The 26,806-nt window shown below is 42.6% G+C and overlaps 1 protein-coding gene across 7 annotated transcripts in view; it reads right to left on the bottom strand.

The window, feature by feature from the left end:
• The window catches only part of CRTC1 (CREB regulated transcription coactivator 1), a 46,345-nt gene extending 25,026 nt beyond the window's left edge, over window positions 1–21,319 (bottom strand). For 4 of the 7 annotated variants that reach the window (XR_012039575.1, XM_072845142.1, XM_072845145.1 and 1 more), the window contains exons 1-2: window positions 21,131–21,318; window positions 953–1,069 (exon numbers count right to left, since the gene is read on the bottom strand). Coding sequence is in view for 6 of the 7 variants with exons in the window: in XM_072845142.1 (XP_072701243.1) it covers window positions 953–1,069; window positions 21,131–21,256 (243 nt within the window). In the remaining variant the exon portion in view is untranslated. Of the gene's footprint in view, window positions 1–952; window positions 1,070–10,485; window positions 10,506–21,130 lie in introns of those variants that run through there. The other 3 variants (XM_072845143.1, XM_072845144.1, XM_072845146.1) reach the window with 3 other exon arrangements.
• Between the last annotated feature and the right edge of the window lie 5,487 nt (window positions 21,320–26,806).

Genomic DNA, 26,806 nt, shown 5'->3' with positions numbered 1-26,806 from the left:
TCTACATGTATTTCAAAAGGCATAGTTACAGGACATCATCAAGTTTCTCCATATTTATTAAGCCAGTCTTCGTCAGAAAACCACAAACTGAGAAATTTAATTCTTACCACATCCTTGTGAGATAAAATGTAAATGTGACTACTCAAAAAAGGAAAACTAATGCAGAAATTTTAATTATTTTGAGCACCCTAAATCAACTAACTATAGAAATCAGGAGTCCCAAAAGTATCCATCACCTAATCCTATCCACTATACAACATCGCCTATCCAAGCATGTTTACTAACAGAAAAACTTTAATATAAAACACTGATTTTCTGTTTATAGTGCATTACCTCTGGAGTGACAACAGTGGGGGGGTGGGGGGAAAGCCAGTACATCTCTACATTTACTTTTCAGCCAAACCAGGGAAAAGTGACTATTCTGAGACCAGTTTGTGTCCCATTCTCCCTTCTCCTCTCCTAAAATCCATGCATTACTCCCATGGAACATGCACACCACCATGGGGTACCTTCTTCAACATCCCCATCTCCCAGTGCTTTCCACATCACCTTGCATTATTTGCTTCCACTTTTGCGTTGAGTCTACAGTATCTTCGCAGCAGATTTCATTACGAATTTGGTACTGAACAAAAAAAACCCACCACCACCATGAATATTCACTGACAAAGAAATTGCATTGCCTCTGTGTATTCTTGACACAAAAGCATCACGACCGGGGACAGGAGAACTAATATCTAACACTAGATATATACAATATAACAATATCCACACATCCCATCCACAACTATGTTCCATTCCAAAAGAGCAAAAATGTTTAAAACAGGGTGATCTGCTGAGGCCATGGTGCTATGTTCTGAACCAGCAGCCAGTTCACGGTCTCCTGTGAGGAAAAAACAGCATGCAGGCAGAGCATTAATCACCAAAAAGGAAAGCAACACCCTGTGAAACTCACCTGGAAGGGCAGATCCATGGCACTGTTTCCAATCTGATTCACATTTGGCAGTGACCCACCGTAGTACTGGCCACGACTCTGTCCCAGTTGCAAATATTGGGTTTTCTGCAGCTGTAACTAAAAGAAAAGGAGGAGGAAAGTGTAAGGGCATCTTGTTTATTTTTCAACTGTTTTAACTGACTCGACACTGTGTCCATTATTACCAAGAATGGATACCATCTATAAACAGCATGAATTCAACTTCTCCACAAAGCATGGTTGGCAAACTGCCATGTTAGGTCTTGAGTGATAGCATAAAGTGATGGAAGAAAAATCAACTTCATAGACAGCGATCGTATTCAATTTCCAACAAATAACGACCACATGAAACCACATGGTTCTTATGTCACCTGCTATTCTGAAAACCGGAACGTAAAAACACTGTGTCGGTCTGATCATGACTCCAATATCAAAATTAACCAGCTGTTCATGTGTGTGATATACAAATAAGAAAGTCATCTTAATTTAATATATTAAGGATACTGTTTAACCAAATATTCAACTTTTTAGCAAACTATGTAACAGAGATGTTATGGCAAGCTGGAGCTTTCCACCATTAGATAAGCGTTCCTGTTTCTTGCACCAGGAAAAGCTCTGTCGGAAGGGCAGAGACACAGGTTTTCAAAGAAACCCCAACCAACCAAAGAAAAAAACCAGCAAGGAATTCCTTACTGAACAGGTATGCATGAAAATAAATGTGACAGTCTGCAAAGTTTCAATAAATGCTAGGTATCACTCTTCAGCTCTAAATGACACCTCTCTATTAAAATAATCTAGTATGCTTTCCCATCGTTGTATACATTTCTGGTGTACAAAAAAGTGTGCAAGAGAAAGCTGTTTCTTTTCTACTCAAACATCAACTTATTTTCATTGTCACTTATTTCAGAAGACTATACTGTCTCAACAGCTCATTAAGAAGAGCTACGAGTCTTGATTAATCTTTTGTCAGTGACCTTTCTCAATTTTTTATTTAGTAGTACCAATATTTAAAATAATTTCTCATTCAATTCTGTAATGTTCCCACTCAACACATCCAGATTTAATACCACGCTGCCACCGAAGCCCTATTTTACACTGATAAAGCAGAATTTGCAATCATCTGAACATAACAATCCTGCTCCCAGGGATGCATCTTCCAAGGACTCAATAAACTACAATTAAAATAGCAAAGAAATGAGCTTACATAAGTTCCCTCTCCTCCCACTGTGGAGGAGTACATATTTTATAATGTATGTTGTTCCTTACTAGATGTCAACTGGCTGTTTTTGCACTCTGAAATGCAAGAGCATTCCTAGATTGGTAGCAACAAATTGTTTAAAGACTAAATGTTCAGCTCTTGGACTAGATGCAGGTTGGTTGCTAAGGTACTGTAGTGTGTACATCAACAAACCTGGTTTAGTTTCATTCAAATAGATCCGAAAGCCTTTGCCTCGCAATGCCAGAATTCCGAAGAGCAAAGTTTGGAAAAGTACTAGAAAACACGGCATCCCCAAAACTGGATGTTTACATGGGATTTTTTTCTTTACACTTTCTTCAAGCAAAGGAAATGGCAGGATGGAAACGAGTGGCCCTGCCTTTACAGCTTTACCACAAAGGCCCTGAGGTTGACTGAAGATGTTTCTAGCAAAGCAAAGGAAGAGCTAGCACCTTCCGTGTTGACAAGGTGATCTATGCAGAGTCCTCTGCTAAAACGGTAATACCACAAGCAGTGATGCTGAGCGGTGTTGACGGTGAAGATACCATCCTGCACACTGATAGCACCAAGATAGGACAGAGAGAAAAGGGACCAGTCTGCTTATATCATTCCAACACTTAGGGGTGTGTGTATATATATATATATTGAGGGGTCCCTGAATAGAGGGGGAGAAAACACAATCTCCCCCAGGAAAACAGTGCATGCATTCTTCCGACTTTAAAACTGTCCCTAGGAAAGCAACTCAAATACTCTTTATTCACAGAATCTCCCCTAGAAGCCACCCATTTCCAAATACACAGACAGTCAAAATCTACTGCTTTAGCTGAGGGACCAAATTAATCCAAAACTTACAAGACGGCTCTCAGAGATGAAGCCTCTCTATGGAACGGGCATTCTCAAAAGCCTCAACTATTCAGGCAGGATACCAGTCACAAAGTGGCCGATGGTTTTTTTTCTTAACAAAAGGGCAGATAAATCCCCTCAGCCTGAAGACTTATAAAATATTCACAGTGTGCCATATCAAACGGTTCAACAAGGTCCCATCTAAAAAGCAGGAAAGCCCCTCCCCCTTTTGCAATCTTTTGACACGCAATTACAATCCAGTGCTCTCTAAGCAATACATGAAATTAGAGAAACGCTCTGCGCTGATATCACTTAATGAGTCACAGCCCCTCTAACTCATAGCTGCAGATCACTAAAAGCACAATATCAGAACTAGCTGTGCTTTTTGCCTGGCCCATACATATGTTTTTGTTGTTAAAAAAAGGCTTGCTTGGGATTTGTGCCAAACATTGAAGTAACTATTTCAACAGGTGTTGGTTTATTTTAAAGAACCTACTATAAGACGCCCAGGGAGGGGGGGGTTGCTTTATGTTTTTTTAATGTTTTGGCCTTCTCCAGTGCATACCTACCTCAAAGCATAATGTAACAAGGAGGTCACAACCATTTGTCTTTCCACTGCAGTTAAACGTGGAAATGAGGAAACACAAGAGATGGAGAACAAAAGCGGTTCTCAAAAACGAGCTTGTTAAATGGTTTTGCAGTATCATTAATTTTAGTAACGCTACCTTCGATAAACACTTTTGGACATCTGTGCCAAAAATAAGAAAACTGATTGCTTGTTATTGCTATCATATATCATTACACCAGCGTGTAGACCTGTATTTGTTCCTCTCTTCAGCCTCCTGCCTTTTAACAGCGAGTGGCCCCCAGACTATGCGCTTTATAGGAGACCATCAACAACTGCCACTTGCAATCTACAAAAATCAAGCGTAAGCAGAGCAGGCCAGCTTGCCGAGCACCTCAAATCTCCGGCTTTTTTAGCTGGTAAGAAAGCATTTTTAAATACTGCAACGTTAGACCTTACTGTCATTCCAACAGGAGATCTCAAGCAGAATCAGCTCAAGTCTTTCAGAGGATGAGCAAACAAACCTGCAAATTTCACTGTCATGCTTCGAGATAACTCGGGAGTCTCGAGTCTTACTAAGGGGACCTGTGCACAAAGAAAAGCGGCACTGAAAATGAAAACAGACATCGGTTGCAACCAAAATTAACATTTCCTCCTTTTTCTGAAAACTACCTTGTGAGGTAAATTAAGTTATATGGCACCATTTGGCTTCTGAGGATTAGGTTTGAAGAGGGGGATTGTGGGGTTTTATTTTAAAAGAAAAAAAAAAAATCCTTTTCTTAATAGAAAAATTCAAATTACTCTTAAAATGTTAACAAGTCTCATGACAACTCTAGCTTTATCTCCTGGGGTTAGATTCAATTAGTGGCAACTTGCTTTCTATATGAATTTAAATAGTGAAGTACGATAATGAATTACTTAGTGTTCACCAGATATATTAATTTCTTGAACCACGAGAACTTAGTGACTCTACATTACAGCTTTTCCATTTATGTATTATGTGGCCAAGATAATAGCTCCTTGACAGTTGAAAATACTGCTAAATATTCCAGTTCTTTCCTGAGAAAGCTTTTGGTAAGGAAAAAGCTTTTGCTTGTTAAACAATTTTATTTCTGCTTGGCATTCTTGTTCAGAAGAAATGTTTCCCAAATGACAGATCCTAACTGAATCTGTAATTTTCCCTCCACCAGCATTTCTCTTATGCTACTTAAAGAGAGAATGAAGATTTTCAGTTAAAATCCAATTTAATCGTTAAAAATCAAATACTTCTGCATAAGCAGTTTTCTAGAATAGCTGAAAACATTCCCCAAATAAAAGGTTGACACACTGTTGGTTCGCCAGATTTGAAGTTATGTTAAAACCAATAAATTTCTGCAAAGGTGCAAAAGTAACAATCTGCGAGGCAGCAGCAGCATCTTTACAGCAAACAGTAAAGGAATTGTTACCTTTCCATATAGTAATTAGGAATTTGCAAGCAATTACTTTCTTAACTCAGCTAACAGTTGAGTAACGTGACAGGATCTTACTCTGGTTAATGGAACTGGACACACACAACTTTGGTAAGAAATCAAAAATATTAGATTTAACACAATTACTAACTTGTTAACAACGGAACATTCTTCCAGATACTAGCTTTTATGTGAACCCATTTATATCAACCACCTCAATTTTTCCATTTAGATTGGTTTAAAGTTTGCTGGATATATAGCTGTGTTTGTAGGGAGAGACTCAAGTTATACAATTAAAAAAAAAAAAAAAAAGGAGAGAAACATATCCCTAAAAGCATATCCAGTTTTCCTACAGACTTTCTAAGTGTCCAAAATACGCAGATGGGAATCAAAGGAAGCATTTATTAAAACTCAACACTTCAACTTCTCTAAATTCTTCCAAAAAAATTCTGGGCAAATTACAAACTTATGGACAGAACTCAACTGTAATCAAACAGCAAATTTGACACTGCCATGAAGTCAATCAAAATCCACTATAACTGCTTCTTTTAAAATGCCTTTTTTAATAAATAAAAATTTGATTCCCATAAGTGTAATAAAAGGGTGGAGTGTCCTTTTGATTTAAAAAAAACCAAAAACCTAAGATATCTGATGAATACAGGAAGTAAGATTTCATGATAACTGCTCTTTTGCCGGTTTGCAGTTTCCATACCAAGCTTTCTTATAAATTTTAGCTTTTCACTTTAGAAAGCGTTCTCTTTAGCACACTGAGGCTAATAAGCAGCAAAACGAGTGCAGATTAAAATTAGAAATGTCTTATTAAAGCTTAATTGGAAATTAAGTTCTGTTTAAAGGATTAACTGGAAGTTTTAGAGACTGCATTATAGGTAAATCCTGTTGTTCAAATCAGTTCAAAGTCTCCCAGTTGGATACGTCTGAAATTTTCTAGGAAGGCTTTCTCCTAGAGCAACCAGAGGCAGGACCTGCCACAGAAAAGAATATACAGTTGCCTGGAGTTTTTAAACTGGCTGGGATTGATTTGGCATCCTCAATAATATGTCACTGCTATTTTCTGATCTCTCCCTAGGAATGAACTACCAGCCCAACTCCTGGTAGAAAGCTCGGTCCCAATGAAAAGGCACTTATATATGACTATTTTTGGCCTCTCTGCAGAAGAGCCAAAGATAGACAGTGGAGACCAAGTGCCCTTTTATCCACAGAACTGGACTTTTCAAGTTACACAGGTAGGGCAGCGAGAGAGAAACTTTCCAGGTCAAGTGTGCACGCTCTGCCTCTCCTGTGAGCAAGCAGAAGGCAGAGAGTCTCCCAAACTACTAATCTGGCTTCTTTCTCCAGCATGGAATTAAACACTAAGTCAAACAAACCCTCAAGACAAGTCAGTTACTCAGCAGAATCCCAGTGGAAGTATTTTCTTCAAAGAGAGATTTCTTCCCATTCACAATCCTCATGTTGATAAGAAAAGCAAATACGGTCTTAAAAAGAAAGAGAAGTTAACATCAATTTAATGATTCAGTTATTGCATTTAGACTTAGTGGCAATATAGCTGCTAGCTAAAAATCACTTAATTACCCATCTAACTATTAAATGAAAAAAGTTCTTCACGTTTGTGTCCAAGTTGCCAAAAACTATCCAACAATTAACTAACTGCTCTGACCACCAAAAGAGTTTGGCTCCTCCCTTCCCCTCAAACTAACCCTTTTTTGTTAATATTCTAAAGTTCGTATTTAAAAACTCTGCACTTGCTACCCAACCAATTTCTAAAATTAATATACATCAAAATAACTGCTCATTTACTAAAACCACCCTCCATGAAAGCTGTCTAGAATTTATTTAATTAAATGAGGAAGGATTCACAAATCAATAAAAGAGAATCCTGGTAACTCAAGGAAAAGAACATTTAAATGTTAGCCACAATTTCATTAATTATAGCAGGTATTCATCTGCCAGTCCCTCTCTACATCAACAGACCCAGACGCAACCTCATTAAAGCCAAGAAACTAAAATTAATATCAATAATGAGAAGACACAGAAAGTTATTAGCAGAAAAAAAGTTTCATGAGCAATGAAGGATGTAGTTTTATAATACAACCAAGCAGATCACACCGTGCAGAACACAGTCTCAGTGCCCTGGCTGCCTTTTCTTTCCCAGGAAAGCTGTATAACCTTGCCCCTCTCCTTGCACCCCAACTCTTATGACCTGAAAGAAATCTGCTTAAAGAGGCTGAACCAGCAAAAAAACTGTGTGGGTTAGCTTGGTTTCTCTTAACTTGCTCACCCCACCACCAGATGAATTTTTGATAGTAGAAGGGAAACAGGAGAGAGCAGCGGGGGCCAACAAAAGGACGATTTCTTCCAATATTCAGGTACCAGACTAACTCAGCTGTATAGTCCAATTTCACGTTAAGTTTCAGGGCTGCCTGCTGAAGCTGGTGTCTGAGCAAACCTCATCTTTGCTCTCGCGAAAGCTGGAAGGTATGAAGAGAATGAGTCAAATGAACAATGAGAGAACGGGGCCTCGCGTTACAGCAACCCGGCATTTCTGTCTTCCCTCTGCCACCAAAGTTCCTCAGGACTCTACATGAGCTATTAAGGCCTTTTTCAGAGGCAATTGCTAATTTTCAGGTTACTCAACACAAAATATCGGGGGTCTGTCAAAATTACCAATTGGGGTCTAAAGTACTACTTCTCCTGGAGTCAACTGGACCTGTGTTGTGAGTGTATAAAGCACTTTAAAAACTGAAAACCTGCTGTTGGGTTTTCCCCCCCGAGTACCAAGTGTAACAAATTGGACATTCAAAGCATCAATTTCTTCTGTTTTACTGCCTGCATCTTAGTTATCCTCCTATAAAAGGAGAATAATCACCCCAGAAGAATATTGTAAAGATTAAGTTGTTTTTGAACTACTCACACTCCTTAACCGTGTAAGGCGCGGAGCACTTCCCTGGGGGTTTAATTATCCTATCAGCAAACCAAAGTTTGACTGGTGCACTCTAAGGCCCAGAGCTATACACTGAACGACGAGGATAAATCAAGATATTTAACAGCCTCCCAGTAAGCCACCCTTATCTATTTTTGTGCTGAAAGAGGCAGGGGTCTCGGTCTCACTAGGGGAGTGGGGAATATATGATAAATTAATTAAAGACTATCATACTGCTCACGCAGAAGGAGATGAATGAAGATTGGAAAGACTTTTGGAATGCTTGACTTTTTAATCTATATAATGCTTTTCTAGTTTGAGTACAAGTGATAAGTTAATACTGACCGTTTTTGTAGTGCTATCAGGTTTTTGGCGATTTATTGCAAATAATTAAAAAGATTTCCATTATTTAGATGTTACAGATTAAAATCCACCTACGCATGTTATCGAATAGCTGAATAGGTGACTAAAGAGATGGATGTCTATTTGCAATTCTAGCCCTTTACTTTCATTTTCCAAGTAGTTAAAAATTAGATTATGAAATCTAATAACATCAATACTTTCCCCTTCATTTGAGCATGCACCCGCGGAAGCGTGTATATGATAGATGTTTCTTTTCAATCCCAAGTATGTCCTGATGGTCAGGGGAAATAAACATTGATGTAAACTCACTTCTTTTACATTGTCTTTCAGAGCACCTAATGCTACTCTGCCTAACAGAAAACAAAAAGGCACAGTATCAGGAAACTACAGCTCAAGTTATTTTATAAAAAGAGACTGATTCTGTAGAAAACGGCTTGACCACATGGCTAGATTAAAAATATCTAGAATTACACAGAAGTTGCAGTCTGCTATGAGCCCCTTAAAGCTAATGCATGCTGTAGATATAAAAAGGGAACTCTGAAAAATGCATTCCTTTAAAAATCAGAACCCATTTAAATGTGCCTGCTGCAAAGCAAGTGACACTGTTCTTTTATTTCTGAATAATCAACCATTCATGGCAACAACGAAAAGCAAACACGGCACACAGAGTAATGCTAGAATAGAAAAAGCGTAGCTAGCTTCTTCACAACTCTTCCTGGCTAATGGAGACAGACTACGCAGACCAATTTATCAAAGAAAAAGAAAAGAGAATCCCTTGTATTTCTCTCTCATTTGGGCTCTCTCAATCAGGAAGAAACACCATCGAGCCAGATTTCTAAAGTAACTTATTTCCTGCAGTTTCAAGTACTGATCCAACAGCAGCAGTGGATCCAAATGCACAGCTGTTCCTCCCAGGAAGACTGGTAAAGGAAATGAAGTCTGAAGTTTAGAGGAAAGGTATAATCCGCAGCGATAGCAGCTGCTCTGTCTGGGTCACTTGGGATTTAAAATATTCCATCATCAGCTTCGTAACAAGATGTTTTGCAATGTTGGGGTTTTTTTTTTATTTTAGTATGTTTTTATTTTCATAAAAGTGAAGATTTTAACACTGGCTAGAAACGGACAAGTGTGGACAAGCTGCGCAAAAGTTTCCCTTGTTGCCTCTGCCAATCATATTTGGCCTTCTAATGCTATTAGCATCCTAGCGCAATAGATATTGCAGAGAAAAGTACGACCAAGCCAAAACAGGAAGCCAAATGTCTACTACAAACTAAGTGAAAATTACCACGAAAAAATCCAGACATATGGTATGAACTGGATTTGAACCCCTGCTTTTAGAACTGCTACATCATTGTTTACTCTTCCATCACCATAACTGTCATTTAAGTCACTTTCAAGTATTTGTCCCATTATCACATCGATATGTCAGGACACAAACAGAAAAACTCTGCAGGCGAACCAAACACAGTCATTAAGAATAAAAAGTCAAGAAAATGAAGAAAAAAAAAAAAAGGCATTTTTCCTTCTTTTTTTTTGGGGGGAAGGAATCTGTTGTAATATATTGGAATTTAGCAGCCACAAAAGAGCAACAGCTTTGTTTCTGCCACACTGAAACACTTCACAACCAACTCTTTACTCATAGCAGAGCTGCAAACACAAGGCCAGCACTGCACTTGATTTTTACCAGCGGATAGCTATAGTACGCTGCCAAATATACCGTTCAAGGATTGAGGGTTTTCCCAGTGCACTGAAATACTCAAATTTTCTCAAAGACTTCAGAAATTAACAACAAAACAAGAGGTGACATATTCAATGACCAGAACCAGCGGGATTCTGCTACAGCCTGTGAGCGTCCCAGCTCACACGAACTCAGTACGAGGGTCTGCACAGAGGGAAGGGGAAGCAGAATCCTCCCCCTTTATCTCATGGAGCCAGAGCTTGAGAGGAAAGAGGAGCTCTCCCCAGATGCCATGAAAAAATAAACTGGGGATCAGAAGAAGGGTTTTTCATCAATTGAGTAATGAAATCTGCTAGTCAGAGGAAAGGGAACAGCAAGATAGCTAACTTAAGATTTTATAAACCTGATTACGCTTAAAGGTTACCTGATAGTATTACATATATGCTGCAATTCCAGTTGCTTACCAGTAAAACTGTGAGGTCTCAAAGGGTGTGTATCTACTGGAACACCTGCGTGGGTCCCTTGCAGCTGCATAAAAGCCTCGACAAAATTAAGGCAGTCCTGAACGATTCTGTGCTTTGAAAAGGAGAAAGGAGATGATGGAGTAAGCTCTTATCTCTAGTGTCTATGGCAATGCTAGTCATTTGAGGAAGGCATTCCTATCAGTTTATTTCTGGGACTATCTAAAACCATTTAATTTTTGCAGCTAGCACGTCCATAAAGCAAAGACCTGCAAAGGCAAAGATCACTTTCCCTCCATTTCAGGAGGGGCAGCCGTTATCGTAGGTTCTTCCTCATAAAAAACCATCTTGCTCACCTGGCTGATTCACGTAGCGAAGAACAGAGAACAGGAGAAAAAGCAAACCTGAAAAGCTTAGACGTAGCCCTAGCCCACACAGCTGAGGTGCAAAGTGTCACTACGATAAACCAACTTAAAATAAACTTCTCCCAACTGGTAACCGTAATACTGCTTTGCTAAAAGCATTATAGTCCAGTCAAATAAATTTCATTCATAAGAGCTAAGATATATATTGATCAGCAAAGCTTAAACAGGAATCATCTGAATCCCTGCCAACCAGCGACCACTGCACTTTTAGCACTCCAAGAGAGCCAATTATTACTCATGAGTTCATGATGTTTTCTTCACCTTCCTGTTGAAGAGGTTATTTAAGACCTCAAATCACTTAACTGGATTGTTTTGTCCTGTTATGAGTCATCCACAAATTCCAAGGCACCATTAGATTCTCCTTCAGGAGCTGCAACCAACTCCCCAGATTGCCTCAGCTATAAAACTGTGAGGAAACGGGGTTATAAAAATTACACACCTACTCGGACCTCTACCCCCAGATGTCTTCTAGAATTCATGTGAAAGCGAAAAGATCTCACCCCCTAACGTACGCTTACTATTTATAAACCACCCCAAATCTGCATTACACTCCAGATCAAAAATCCTTTTTCTTGTGAACTCAAAGAGACCAAACCAGAATGTCTAACTTTTGCGGAGGAAGAGGGAGGGGAGAGGGAAGAAGGCAGTAGCATTTAATGCTGCAAATTTTTATTATTATTATTTATTTCTGTTTTACACCAGCAGAACTTCGAACAGTGGCACTTCTTTATGCATTAGCTGCATTTAACTTTCTCCAGAAAACGAACCAATATGAACTATTCGATGTTTTGGGATTTGAAGGCAAAGAATTGGTAAGAACACACCTTGCAGAATTTGAATAAATAAAGTAATAATAATAAATAAGAAAATTTAATACACAGGCTGTCACTCTGTGTTTAAAAACACTTTGCTATTTCTGGTGAACAAAGGTTTACTGTTTAAAACTTAACAGTCACAACTGAGTAGCAAGTAAAAACAGGATACAGCACAACTAGAGACTTAAAATAGTGACTATTCTTCAGAGTTCTGCTCTATCACTGGGCCGAGTGCCAAGCTAAGCTACAATATGAACCAAACCTGATTTGCACTGCTTTTAAAAACAAACCAAATCCCGTGTCAGTTCTGCAAATGCCACTCTTCTTTTCTGAAAGGGTTTCAAAAAGCGAAAGGCATGTATATTGCTGATAATTCAATATAATACATCAGAGAGGACTCATATTTGAAGCTCGTTGATTATTTGATAGCAAAAAGAATTCTTAGCCTCCCTGATACATTTAAATCTAGCGTGACGCTCTCTAAATCTATTTATTTTAATGATTGTTATTAGCTAACAATGTACTTTTAAAGAACATATTCATTCTGAGCAGGCCAACATATCTGTTTGCTGGTTGATGGACAACACTTCAGAAGACAACAGAGAAGGAGTGTCCAGGCTAAAAAAACGTTCCTAAGCCACCTCCATTCCTCCTATTGAAATGTCTCAGCAAAGATGAAATAAAAGCAGAGATGCCCTCATTAAGCAAGATAAAAATAGCTTTTATGTTCCATTTTTTATTTTTAGCTAAAGAATGAAAATTCAGTTATGTAACCCTACAAGTTTCGTAAATTAGGAGACAAGCAGGGCATGTTTGCACTCTTTGGAGTTCATTAGCGATCAGGAGAGCACCTAACTCTGCACTGATAGTAGCCAGAAGCACAGCTCCTTCAGTCAGAAACCTATTGGCACAGAATAAATGTGCAATTTAGCTGCTGCCGAAGCTCACATTGGTTCACAGGCAGAGAAACCCATTTCATGATGACCTTCAGTCCGTGATACCAAGATAACACTTCATCAGTCCCCAAAACTACCGTGGCCTTCGCAGCATGTTCTTCCCTCCAACATTTCCTCCCACTGTAGCTCAATCTTAAGCCCTCCTATTACAGCTCAAGAAATCATTCGTAGCTCTTAAGATGAGGCATCAGACAATTCTCTAAGTATTAAAAATATCTGCCATTAGAGTCAAAATTCTTCGAATGCAAAAGGCTCGTACAATGTAATCATTTCACTGCACAAGAAAAAAAATCTAATTACAATGAGAAGGTCAATAAGACATTTGAATCTGAGTAGGCTGGTGGAAACTTGTGCAATATTTAAGCTATTATTTTTGCTCTTCCCTCACTAGTGGAGAAATGCCATAGAGGTGGTGAGAGGGAACAGGGTCTTGTGGAACTCTGAATAAAAGACTGCAACAAGGACGATCCTTGCCCATTGCGTGTACAGACAGAACAAGGAGAAACCCAGTTAACCCCACTCCAGTAATTGGTGGCTGCTGAATGGACGCCATGAATACAATCTACATAAGACTTGGCAAGGAAAGAAAAAGGTGAAAAGTCAGTATGTTAAACAATCACTGTCTTCCCTTTTGCTACTGAAGGGTTTTTTCCTCTTAATCCAGCTTATGGATATCGAAACACCACTTAAGGACTCCAGAGCTAGAAAAATCTTCTGCACAGCTTCACATCGCTACAAGATGCTGCTTCTACAACAGGTCTAAAGAGGCACCAATGTACAGAAAGGCAGGTCACAAAGAACTGATATGCCTTCCCAGTTGAGAACGATCACCATCTGCCTGAAAATACATATATTTTGGAAAATCAACTCAAATTCCCTCCCCTTTGAGACCTCAGCCATCCAAGGAAAATACTACTAACATAAATAGTAATAGCTGCGTATCAAAAGTAATTTAAAATTCACCTAACAGAACTGCAGTCTTACATTAACACACCTTACTACTATGTAGTGATAAGTAACCATACTAAACACAAGCGAGTATCCCAGCAGGGATATCACAGAGGATATTTTCCCATTCGTCAAGAAAAGTGATAGACCAAGCAGGCAAGAAAGTAAATTACACATTGAGAGAACCTGCCTGTAAAATACAGACTTTTAGACAAGGATCATGAAGTGCTGTAGAATTATTACTGAAGCCTAAAGCCAGAACACATAATTTCACTCTCCTCTACTTCATTATTTAAGACCCACTCTTTGTGGGTGTGTGTTGTTGTTTTATTGCAAAGGATTGTTCTGGTACAAGGGGAAGAATTTTCAGTTCCCAAGAAATAATTTGCAAAACAAGACTATTATCAACACCCAATTACAACTTTATAAAGTACCCATGAGATCATGCAAAAACAAATACGCACTTTTGCAAATGACAAACTGGTTGACAAATATGCACTTTTGCAATGCTCATTTGGCCCGACAAGTACCAGTGGAGATCTTGACAGAAATCTTATTCCTGGATATCACTTACACAGCACTAAACACGCTATGCAAACCACTTAAAACAAATCAAAGCAACATTTTAAATATTAACTCCTACGCACAATCAGATACACCGATCTTCGCTAATGAGTTAATAAAGACTCTAAAGTTTGGCTACCAACTCAAGTTTACACCAAAGCCTTTGGGATCACATTTGTTTATCGAAATGCAAGTAGTTTAGACCAAAAGAAAAAAAAAAGGGCAGCAGCACTGAGGTCACAACCGGTCGCCGTCACAAAATGAACACTGCTGCAGGCTTATGTTCACAAAAAGCTACCAGATTTTGACAGTTTGCTTCTTTTCACCCACTTACTCCAATCCTGTCAGCTAACATATACCTCGACTAAAAGCAACAGCTACTCTAGCACATCTACAAAAACACCGGGGTAAAATTCCATCCATCACAACCAGAAATGTTATTTTAAAAAGCATAATTTTTTAAGATACAGTATTACATTTGCTGAAAAGCGCCCTGAAGTATACTTGAGTTTCAGATCCTACATTAGGTACAAAAATATCGATGCCAGCATGGAACATACCATTAGAGACTGATCGATGCTGCCAGGGAGACTGACAAAACTGCTATAATGCAGCCCAAGAAAATGCTCCTTTGCAATTAGAGACAGATAGTAGAAACCAAAGACAAATATTTAGCCTTTAAGACTTTTTTTTTAAATTCCCATTGATCATTTTTGAGATGTCCACTTTTTGCCAAATCAGTATTGTATTACCACGATAATGAAAGTGTCTAGAAATACTCAATAATTTCTTACAGAACAACTTACATGTCTAGTCAGAGAGGAAACTGCCGGGGCTAAAGCTTACCTCAAAGAAACCCCAAGCCCCTCGGTTTGATTTAATATGGTCAATCCCTGATGCAACCCATTGCATGGCCACACTGGAGCTTGCACTAACATGGAGCTGGGCAGCCGCAGGAGTGAAAGAATACACGAGCTTAAATGTGCACGATGCTGCTGCCTCAGCAAAGAATCAGGGTCTGGATCTTGATAAGGTACGGTAAATGCTTCATAACTAAAATCAATGACATCGATAAACTGATTATAAAACTGAAAACAAATGGTTAGCACTAAAAGTGACGGTTTGATGAACGGCAGATTAAAATAAAAGTATTTTCCAAATTAGCACAGGTAATCCGAGATGGCTAGAAAAATAAAAATGCTGTTTACTTGATAAAAAAATTAAAATAAGAAGTCATCTGACTGAGAAACCTAACTACGGTTAAAAATGGTTTTCAACACCACGCCCTTACACAATCACATTATGGGCTTTCCAGGGCTTAGGGGTTTCCTCCCCTCCTTTTGGTTTTTTTCTGCACTGTGTAAAGAATGGCCCTTTTCACCTAACAGGTACTGAAGAAAGTTTGCGTTTAGGCCGCATGGCTACTAAAATAATTTTTCAGTACAACATATTCTTGAAAACTACTTCAAGGAGTGATTCCTGTTGTACCGTTTTGTGGTCTAATGCTTTACTTACACAGAGAACACTCATTTACCTCCGCCCTTCTACTGAAGCCAGCACGTAATTCAGATTAACACAGCATCAACTCCTCCCGTTGACGGATGATTTTGCCATGTCTGTAACTTCTACAGGAGGTTTGTAGCTCCTATATTCGCAACTAGAACTCAAAGTCATCCAAACAACATACTTCAGTTTGTAAATACAAGACCAAGAAAATCAGTATCTAGATCTAAAACTTTTCAAGATCTTAACTACAGGCAAAGCTTACCTCTGCAAGAAGGGCTTTGCAGCTCGGTGATTCACTTCAAGGGAAAACCCCAAATCACCCTCAAAGGGTTGGAAGAGCTGACTGTACATAACCTTAAGAATGTATTCTCTTACTAAATGAGTAGCTTCTATAAATGCAAATTACTGCAAATGCTGAAGCTAAAGAAAACACTATACTGCTGAAGCTAAAGAAAACTTTGAAATGCAGCACACTGAGCTGAATTTCCACATGTTCATCCTGTGAATTACAATTAATACATGGAAATATAGTGGTCAATTAGAGTTTCACGTGCCTACAGATCCTTCATAGCTTTGCTGCATCATTAAAACAGACGGACTTGGCCACTGCACAGAAAAAGACTTTGTCTGAGAGTTCAAGCAAGCAGCTGTAACGCATGGTAATGATGGAATAATAATAAAAAAAGTCATTGTCTCCTCAAAAAAAAAAAAAAAAACCCACAACAAAAACCTAACTGGGTTTACCAGAAGAAACATTACGCTGCTAACTGAAGTATGCGAGTTCTCCAGCATGGCATATCAGAAGCCGACTCGCATGTTTACCTTGGACAGCTCAGACGAGTTAGGGAAAGCCAAGTGTTGCACAAGAACAGAGATTCTTTGTGCCCCTGCGGGTAGCTCACCTCTGCATTTTCACTCTCTGATTTACAATAATTCTTTCAAAGAATTAACGACACTGCACCATTATTTCAGCACGTTCAATGCGGTTACTCGCCCAGCCTGTGTTTGTCAAAAGAACGATGATGCCCGCAGCCAGTGGTATAGATGCTACGATGTGGGGAGCGTATCTGGCGGTACAGAAACCAGCTGACTTGGTTCTGTGTCCTGCTTCATCAGAGAAGTTAGAGGAAGATCACAGATGAAGCCTAGCCTAAGCAGCCTACTTCTTGGCCTGGAAATATGCAAATATAGGGTCCAAACCCTGTATTCGGGAAAGTAACAAAGAAGAAAAACACTGTCTAGAGCTTGAAAAATTAACACTTCTGTTTTGAGAGAAACTCACAATGCTATTAACTTGAACACAACTACTCCCAGCTGCAAGCATTAATCTCCGTGCTTGGAGGGCTCAGTCCTGATTTTGATGTATTTCTTTAATATCTTTCAGACATTCAAAAATACTATTATGTAGTCAGGAATTTCTTTTTTATCAAATTATTTAATAAAAACATGCCAAAGACATTAGGAAACATTGCGACACTGTATCATCATCATCAGTGTTTCTCATTTTTAAAACCACAGATTAGCATTCCTGATTTAACTAAGCTTTTAAATACTGTTTTGCATACTATCTACATCAAACGATGATCTGTGAATGTACAAAGAGACATTTTGACCTCTTCCGCAGCCAGGAGGAACGAGTACATGAGTGAATGTCTCATACGTAAGTACAAATTTTGTTACAGGGAGGTGCACACCTGTGTATGTGTTTTACACATGCACTAATACAAACTATGGGGGGTTTACTTGATTTTTATTTAATTTCACTTCAGTCAAATGGCCATCTATGGATAGCTATGCCATTACAATATATTCCACTTGAAAAAGTTAAACTAAAACAGGATCTTCGTATTAAAAATATACAGGTTTAAAATATAAACACCGACTTTTTACTTCACACAGTTGTCAAGAACTCGAAAAAGCAATGCAGGCGCACACAACTCTAGATAACACCTAAAAATACACACGCAATCCCTGTCACGGCACCATTGTATGGATTGACAAAGCACCGAATTATGTACTTGGGAACATAAAAAATACATTTTGTGTCACTGAGGAATACAGGTTATTACTAAAGATCCTCTTTTTGAGAAGTGCTGTGAGTTGTAACTCACCGAGACAACATCTGCAAGTTGCCTGCATGGGGGGCTTTGTGTGCAGGAAAAAAAACTGTGTAAGTGGTGCTGGAATTTTGCAGAATGTGTCCAAACATCACCATTAACCTATTTTTTCTTCCCTGTTTTCACTCCAGTAACATCAACATCAGCACAGCTCTCCAGAAGGTGGGGCTGGGCGAAACCAGGGACTGGCAGGATTTTGGAGTTAGGGGGTTAGGGGGTCTTTTTTTTAAGGTAAGACTGCAAGGTCTGTAAGAAGGAGCTCAAACACAGCTCCGGCTGAAATCCCTCAAAACTAAGTGACTTTAACAATATATATTAAAAAAACAATCCTGGAAACCTGAGAACGTCTCCAACTGAAAAAGAACCGCCTTTAAAATGCAGGTCACAAGCTATGCCCCAATTTTCTTTAAGATTTTACATTCTCTATCATTTCAAGAGCCATACATTGAAGAGCTCAGCACTATCTGTGTTATCCTGCATGTTAATGTTTTGTTAATTACAATTTTAAGGGGCAGCGATAGCCTTGTATGAGTAAATACATGCAACGCAGGAAGCACCACTGGGCTGTGTTACAACAGAAATTGAGAATAGGCCCGGGTAAAGAACCCATCCTTAAAACACAGAAATCGGTGCGCTTCTAAAATTTCATGCTTCACGTAAAAAAAAGGAAAGGAGCAGAACCACAAGCAAAATACAGGAGTCAATGTCACACAGAAAAAAAAAAAACCCTCCCCCTCTTCTCACCCACTTTGTTACTATGGGACTCGCAGAAATCACTGGATTATAGACACGAAGGTCCCACTCACAAGACAATTAAGCAGCTCCAGTGCTTCTATCGGCCACCCACCTCCACGACTCTTCGCAAAGGTCTGTGTCTCCCAGAAAAGCTAACAGGCATTCTTGAATTTGCCAGCTGAAAGACAGGACTTTGTTGCTCCTGAGAACAGGGGAACACTTTTGAAACCAAAGTGCTTTATTTTTCTAAGGAATTCTTTTTTTCCAACTGAATGGTAAGTGCAAGAGAGAAAGGAGGAGTTAATACCATGCTCTGTTTTGTCCTGGGCAAGAAAGACGTATCATAACTTAAAAATCTCAGATGGACCGAACAGCATAAATAGGTGGAAGATTACCAAGTCAGAAAGCAAGCTCAGAAACAGCGTGTGTACGCACAAGAAATGGTGGAGCAGTAATTCTCTGCCTCTGCTAGGACCAGTAACTAACAATAAAACAGACAAGATGGTAAACATTGCAAAAAGACAATTACTAATAATGAAAAGGCAACAGAAATTTTGGGCCGCTTCCACAAACTGAGTAACGCATTTTCAAACTGACAGCAAAGTGTTGGTTGCCAAATGAAAATGAGAGCAAACAGCAAAGTTGTGCTTAACCCCTTTTTGCTTTTATACTGCATTTTAAACACAGATGAAATCATGGAATTTAGAAGAAAAAGTCTACAAAGGAGACATTTTGCTCAGCTATTTGGTCAGTGTTTCCATCACTTCAGTACCCAGAATCCTCAGGCAACTTATTCATCTTGGGTCCTTTTCTCAGTACCAGGTTCTTGAAAATAAGATGGGTTTCCATCTGCAAAACCTGGCTTAGGAGCACTCAGATTTGGGAGAACCTGAAGTAGGATTCTGACTTATCTTGCAGAAGGTGAATGCTAAAAGTAAGAGTTGATTGAAGGACAACCTGTAATCGCAGACTTCAGGAACTCTCTCTCTCTCAAGAATCCCCAGCTCTCCAGTGGCAGCCAAGGGCTGACCACCAAAAGGCAAAATCCCGGCGTACTGAGCTACCCAGGCATGGCAGAGGTGCAGAAACAAGATGACTCCAGCGACTGCAAACATCTCTAAATTGTCCTCACTCTGCTCTCAACTAACTCTAACAGTAACTCTAACAGCATCCTCTAGGAAACATCAACAAATAGTTTAGCATGAACAAAGCTTGGGCCTCGCACCTTCCCAAGCAGGAGCTGACAGAAGCAGCATGCCTTCCTTTTACATCTGACCAGCAGCAGCACCAATTCAAAACAAATATTTACCCTATCCTGGCACAGAGGAATAAAAGGAAACATTTTACTGCAAATCCAACTCTACTTTCTCTTGTTCCCATTCCTGCAAAGGTTCAGCCACAAACGAGATCATAAATTTTCTCGAAACAGTTAAAAGAAAAACAAAAATGTTGACACGAGCAGGTGAGACAAGAACCGTACAGAAAAGCTCTGACATCCCTATATCTAAACCAGAAAAGGCATGTGATGCTTGGAAAGCGCATTTGTTATGCCGGTAATTTCTGCTGATGGGCTTTGCAGAGACATCAGAAGCCAAGGAGGATTTGGAAGTGCAGCAATTTGCACATACGACAACTGGAGTGTAACAGGAACAATATTAGGGACACCAGGTCCGGCAACTCCCGCTGGGTCTCTGCACACCCTGGGCGCTCCGTCCCCGCACGCCCCCGCAGCGGGGAAACCCAGCTTGGGGCAGGAGCCTGCCCTGCACACCTGAAGGAGCAGGGGATGCTCCGCAGGCAGGTGGGTGCAAGGCTGGGACCCCCCCACCCCAACCTGGGCCTGTCCCCGGGTGAGGAACCGGGATCCCCCCTCAGACCCGGGTGAAGGAACCGGGACCCCTCCCCTCAGACCCGGGCCTGTCCCGGCGTGAGGAACTGGGACCCCTCCTGAGACTGTGGGGCCTGTTCTGGGGTGAGGAACCGGGGACCTCGCCTCAGACCCTGGTGAAGGAACCGGGACCCCCCCGTCAGGCCGGGGCCTGTCCCGGCGTGAGGAACCGGGACCCCCCCCTCAGAGGAGAGGGGGTCACCCCGACCCAGCCCCGGCACAGAGGAGCACCCACCCAGCCGGGCCCGCTCCCGCGGAGACGTGAGGGGGCTGCCCCGACCCTGCCCCCGCGACGGGGGGAACCGGGGACTCGCCCCCCAGCCAGGCCCTGCCCCGAGGCCCCGCGAGGCGCACCTGCCCCCGCCGCCCCGCCGCGCCCCTCCCGGCGGCAGGTGCCGCTCTCCGGAGGATGCTGCGGGCCCCGGGCGGCGCGGGCCGGGCCCGGTGCCGAGGAAAGCGGGGGGGGGTAGGGGGGGGGGGGCGGCGGCGCGCGGCCCCCCGCCCCGCGCCGAGGGCGCCGCCCGCCCCCGCCAGGGGGCGCTGCCCGCCGCCCCCCCCGCCGCGCGCCACCGCTGCCCCCAGGCCGAGGGGCGCCGCGGGGGGCGCCGCCCCTCCCCCCCCCCCGCCCGCCTCCGCCGGGGGCGCGCGCGCCGGGCAGCGGCGGGGGCGCGCGCGGGCGGCGGCGCCGGCTCACCCGGTGGGCGCGGGTCAGGCTCAGGTCCTTCATGACCTCCTCGAAGGCCGCCGTCTCCTCCGCCTGCTTCTGGTTGTGCAGCGCGATCTTCTCGCTGAATTTCCGCGGGTTGTTCGAGGCCGCCATCTTCCCCCGTCCGCATCCCCCTCCCCGCGCCGGAGGGGGCGAGGCGCATGCGCCAGGCGGGCCGGCCGGGCGGGCGGGGGGCTGCAGGGCGCCTGCGCGGCGGCGGCGCGGGGCGGGAGGGGGCGGTGAGGGGGCGGAGGGGCGCATGCGCGGGGCCGCCGGCGGCGCGCGCGGGAGGAGGTGGCCGGCGGCGCGCCTGCGCAGCAGGGGGGCTTCCCCCGTCGACGTGCGTGGGGAGGGGGCGCGCGGCGCGCATGCGTGCTGCCGGCCGGGCGCCGTGAGGCGGCGGCAGGGCCGGCGTCCCTCCGCTCCGGCCGCTGCCCCCCGCCCTCTCCCGGGGGAGGCGGCTCGCTTGGGACCGCAGCATCCTCATCCGGAGCCTGCGGGCATCCCCGCCTCCGTGCTGCCCCGGCCGGGGTCAGGCGTCTTCGGGCAGGCCCCGCGCGTCGCGGCTGAGGGCGCTTCCCGCCGAAACTTCGCGCGGTCCTTAGTGTCGTCTGCGGTGTCCTCCACGGCACAGTGAGCAGGCCTGGCCACGGAGCCACGCTTGAAATGGGCGATGCCAGGCGGAAAAAAGCGGGGCGGGGGGTGTTCATGTGTCCCCACTGGGCACTCGAATAGCAAAGACCTTACCCTGAAGTGGGAGGTAAATCCCAAATTTCTAAAAAGCCAGGTATTTTTTAACCAGCGAGTTTAAAATCTCAATTTTACATTTTGTTTCTGTCTAAAGTTACTGAGAGGTTAGTTGGCTTGTTTCAGAGGGGTTTTTCCCACCTTCAGAAAATGGAGTCAGGAGAATTTCCTGAAGAAACCAATTGACCCAGCACCTCGCACAGATCAGGCTGGGCTCTGTTGAGGCATGAGATGAAAAAAATAACCCAGCTCCTATTTATCCACCTGCGGGTATTCAGATGGAGCAGTGTGTGCAGCAGGGAGAGAAAGGGAGAGGAAAACAAGCTACGAAATCATTAGCAAGTCTTTTAAGATAAGCAACACTTCCTACTCTGCGATTGCTGTCTCTTCCTGCAAGATAAGATACATGAAGCTACAAGCCAGGTGATACCTGTACAGCGGAAATCTAGTAGCAAGATACCAAGATATTTCTGGCAAAGGTTTAGGAATTGGGGAAAGTCTCCCATTTTCCTGGTCCATTAGGTGTGTTGTACAGCAAAGCAGAAGATGCTAGCGCAGCTCTGTTCTGAACTACGCAGAACAAAACGGCGCAGTCTTCCCACGCAAGCACATCTTCACTGCCAAACTCCTGCGAGTGCATCCAGCTCCTCCACCCTTCTCCCTCTCCTGTGGCGTTCTGCATACGCAGACTTCTTCCCGGTGAACCCCAACTCTACGTCAACACCACCAGAGCCTTGTTCCCCCTCCCCGAGGAGTCAGGACCTTGGCCAACACAGCGGGCGATGTGTGTGGGACGCAGCGTATCTGTCATGAGGACAGGATGACAGGCAGAGACGACCCTGCTGGGATGTGAGCGGGCAGTTCTAGGGAATACAGCCGTTTTGAAACACAAGCTTAGGCTGCTAAGCCATTGATTCCAGCTGTGTTAACATCAGATGGGTGCAAAGCACTGTGATATGCAGGACAGACGCATTAGGCAGTAATAAATCCTGACAGTACTGTTTCCCAACACCCACGCGTTGCCCTTTACACTTTCTTTTTTACAAAGCGACACAGATAAAGTGGACACTCCTTTTTTGGTGCATGGCTCTGCCCCTGAATAGTGCTTACTCCAGTAACCAAATCCTGTCACGGTTGAACTGTCAGATCAAAGAAATTAGACTCTGCTCTCACTTCCACTGCTGATCACCTTTGTGGCCTTGGTTCAGTCAGTTTACCAGTCATTTATAAGCATTTCCTGCCCACGTAAAAATAAGAGATTATAATTATCCACTGCTGCAGGGCTGTTAAGAGATGGATGGATGAAACTCAGCTCAGCAACTGTCAGGATTAGTATTAGCCACAAAGTCACATCCTACCCTAAATTCTAGCTGCCAACTTGCACTTAAAGTTTATACCATAGTATGAGATACCATCGCAGAAAACAGAGCGGGGACTTAAAAGATCATCCAGGCCCTGGCAGGATCAGCCATTCCTCTGTCATTCCTGACAGATGTTAGTCTAACCACTTCTTGCATTGTTCACCAGGAATAAACAACCGGCAGGCATGTTCAGTTAAATACCATCTAGCTGTGTATATGAACAGCATATGACCTGCAAAATTGGCCTGTCATGCTAAAAGCATATAAATCATAAAGATTTAACACTAAGATACCTATTATCCACATTGTTTTTGCTTGAGAAGCAAGACGATGATAAATAATTTGTTGAGTTATCCTGGATTGAATACCAGAGGTGGTAATAACAAACATCTAGAGACCCAGCTGCCACTCTGCCTCTTCTATAGCACCAAAAGATTAAGTGCCTAAGATGAAACTTGATAAATTTTCCCCTCTTGGATCTCCCGAGATTGAAGAGAGTGAAATCTCCCCTCTGACGGCTGCTCCTGGTCGTGGTTCGCAGGGAAGGAATGCAGATGGCCAGGGAGGTGGGGGGGTTACAACTTCCTCCCTTAAGAAGACTCCCTTTTCTTATTGTTTCGCCTGTGCAGCTTTATCAGATTGAATTCCAGCGTGCAACCTGGACCCTGCTTCTGTTCTTAAATTATCCGATTTTAAAACAGTTTGCGTAACAAACTTCTCTTCAATACAACATTTGTGTTTGCTGAGTTGCTTCTGGAATTTCTCACCCACTCACAGCTCCACGTTTTGGGGTGTGGGTGGATCTGAATGGCTGCTAAGTGCATGACCTAGCAGACAATGTAAATCTTGACTGCATTAAGGCATTGGCAAGGAGACATTTTAGACGGGTGCCAGGTTTCCTTCTTCCTCCACTGAAGGAGATATGCCATGCATTTGACAAAATGATGAGCTCATACCATAAGTATTATTTATGTCTCCTGCCGTCTTCACCTTGAGCACATATGGGGCCATGTGAGAACAACTTGATCTCACTAGAAAGCTGCGATGGGATCCCCTGAGACAGCAGCTCTATCTCCCCCAGCCTTCCAGACGTGTTATGAAAAAGTTTCTTGTAACTGAGACTCAGAGCTGTGCTCTGAAGCAAACAAAGAGTCATTGGAGGACCGGGCTGCTGTGTTCACATCTGCTTTTGTTGCAAACAACTCCTTACTGAGCAACCTGCAGCTTCTTAGAGCAGATGCAGCCGAGAGCAAGCGGGTTGCAGGGAGGAGGTTGTGTTTACTTATCACTTGTTTGTTATCCTCCAGGTCCTTTGGAATTGCTCTGGCAGACGAGATCCAGCTACTTCCGTATTCTCCCTTAGAGGCTTCAGAGGAAGGTGTGAGGTTGAACAACTTACACAACAGCAGACAGCATGAGATCGTGCCTTGATCGACATTTTTTTGCCTACAGACACAAAGATTTTGATCTCTCACACTTCCTACTTAATGTTCCTGCTGACGTCCTATTATCCTCAGAGAAGAATATCCTGTGAAGTCCGCAGAGTCGCTAGTTCCAATGCCATTTTGAACTGAGCTCCAAACTGTGCTTTCGGTAGGAAAACATTCTCTTGTTTCACTTGGAATTTGTGACCATTTCTTTAATTTAAGATATCCTTGTTTCCAGAGGGCAGATAAAAGCCCCTGAATTACCCTCTCTACACCACTCATCAAACCAAGCAGTCCAAGCAAACCAACTCGCTGTCACACAGAACGCTTGGTTCTGCTCTCTATACCAATAGTCCCTTGTCATCCTTCCAGTTTAGTTTCTTTACCATTCCCTGTAAATTCTAAAATTACAGAAAGCAAGCAAACACTCACTGCTAAAAGATACTATTCTCATTTCTACAAGTCATATCTTCTGGTGCTCTGAAATACTTTGGCAACCACACAGAGGATTCTGTTACGGTTATTTTTCCCAGAATCAAGGCTTGGCTTCGTGCCACACTGAGGCAAGAAGTATTCCCATGATGCTAAGGTGATGTGGTGAGCCGGTAAAGTGGCAGCCACTTTATGTCTTTCCAAAGATAACGCTTGGATGGTAGGCAAAGTATTCTACATGGGTATAGTCACGATCAGCACTAAAAAGTGAGGCACCAGTAAGAATTGTTCACTTTATTGAAACAAACAGGAAACCGGGAAATACTTTTTTACCACTAAGAGATTACACCATTGCAAATCAAATTGTAGATCAGACAGAGAGTCACGTCAGAGAGCAAGATGTTTCCTTCCATGGCTTTCTGTCAAATCAAAGTTCAGAGAATTTGGTGATATTCTATATATAAAGTAGCAGAAAAAAATTTCTTTTTGAATTTCATGGTTCAGCTTCAGAGACGTGTGCTGAAAGGGTCACAAGTAACAGATTTAAAATCCAAAGTTTTTTGCAGCCGTTTCCTGAGTACTCCTGTATAATAAAACAGCTATAGGGTAGGCAACAATCCCTGCTGTGAAACCGTACAAGGATCAGGCCTTGTCCTGCTCTCTCCTGCTATTCTTCAGCAGCAATACAAAGCAGCAGAAATATAATACCATGAACCATTAGCTTCAACTGTGGCTAGCAGGCTCCACAGAGGCAACTACCTGCCTGCTCGTCTGGTTCACGTCCCAGTGCAAAACCAACCCCTGCTATTTCCATGCCTTAGGACAGATGTTTACCTACAAGTGAAAGGCTCGGTTTTCATGCTGAAGGTATTAAAAAAAAAAAACCCAAATCTAAGAGTGAAGGAGAATTCAGTATGTTTTTTTGCAGGCATAAGTAATTTTTGCATGAAAACCTGATGAACAGTTAGACAAACATGCCAGCCAAATTCAGGCACCTCCTGAGTTTCAATCATTTCACTCTCAGGAAAGTAGGAGCATTACAGAAAGTCGATTTCTCAGCAGGAGACTAAGCAACCACCACAGTAGTCCCATTTTTGTGGCTTTTGGGACCGAGCTGTTCTCTTTGCCCTCTGCACACCGATTTCATTTGCACGCCAAATGAACAAGGTGTGCAAATGCAGCACAGGTTACATCTCTGCGAGGACTACTTTACTGGGACAGAAACAGCGGCATGCCCAACAGAAAAGCATTCTTCTACGATGCAGCCGTGCTTGCAAACTGTTTTGTAGCCGCAAAGTAAAAGCGCCTCCTTTCTCCCTCCCTCTTCCTGCTACCGAAACAAAACAAGCTGCATTGATAAACCTGCAAATGGGACAAGTCAACAGGGGAGAAATTAATTTTCTTTTTCAGGGACACTGGCAGATTTGTCTTGCAAAGTCTGTGGTGCAGACCTGGTCACGGGCTGTAGCCATTTTAAGGCTGCAATTCAGCAGAGCACATCAGTACATGGCAACTTTTAACGTGGTTATACCCTATTTCAGCAAAATACCTACATGTACATTTAACAGTAAACTCTACACTGGACTGAAATACCATCTTAAATGCCTCACAGAACGGCATGCCTTGTGCTACTTGCAAGCCTCTGGGCTTTGCAGATGAAGGATCCTTGCCTCGAGAAGAGTACATTTCTAAGAAGT

The sequence above is a fragment of the Ciconia boyciana genome, chromosome 24, assembly GCF_034638445.1.
Source record: "Ciconia boyciana chromosome 24, ASM3463844v1, whole genome shotgun sequence".
Lineage (NCBI taxonomy): Eukaryota > Metazoa > Chordata > Aves > Ciconiiformes > Ciconiidae > Ciconia > Ciconia boyciana.
The sequence above is the reverse complement of the archived record's forward strand: the minus strand, read 5'-3'. Positions and strand labels throughout refer to the sequence as shown.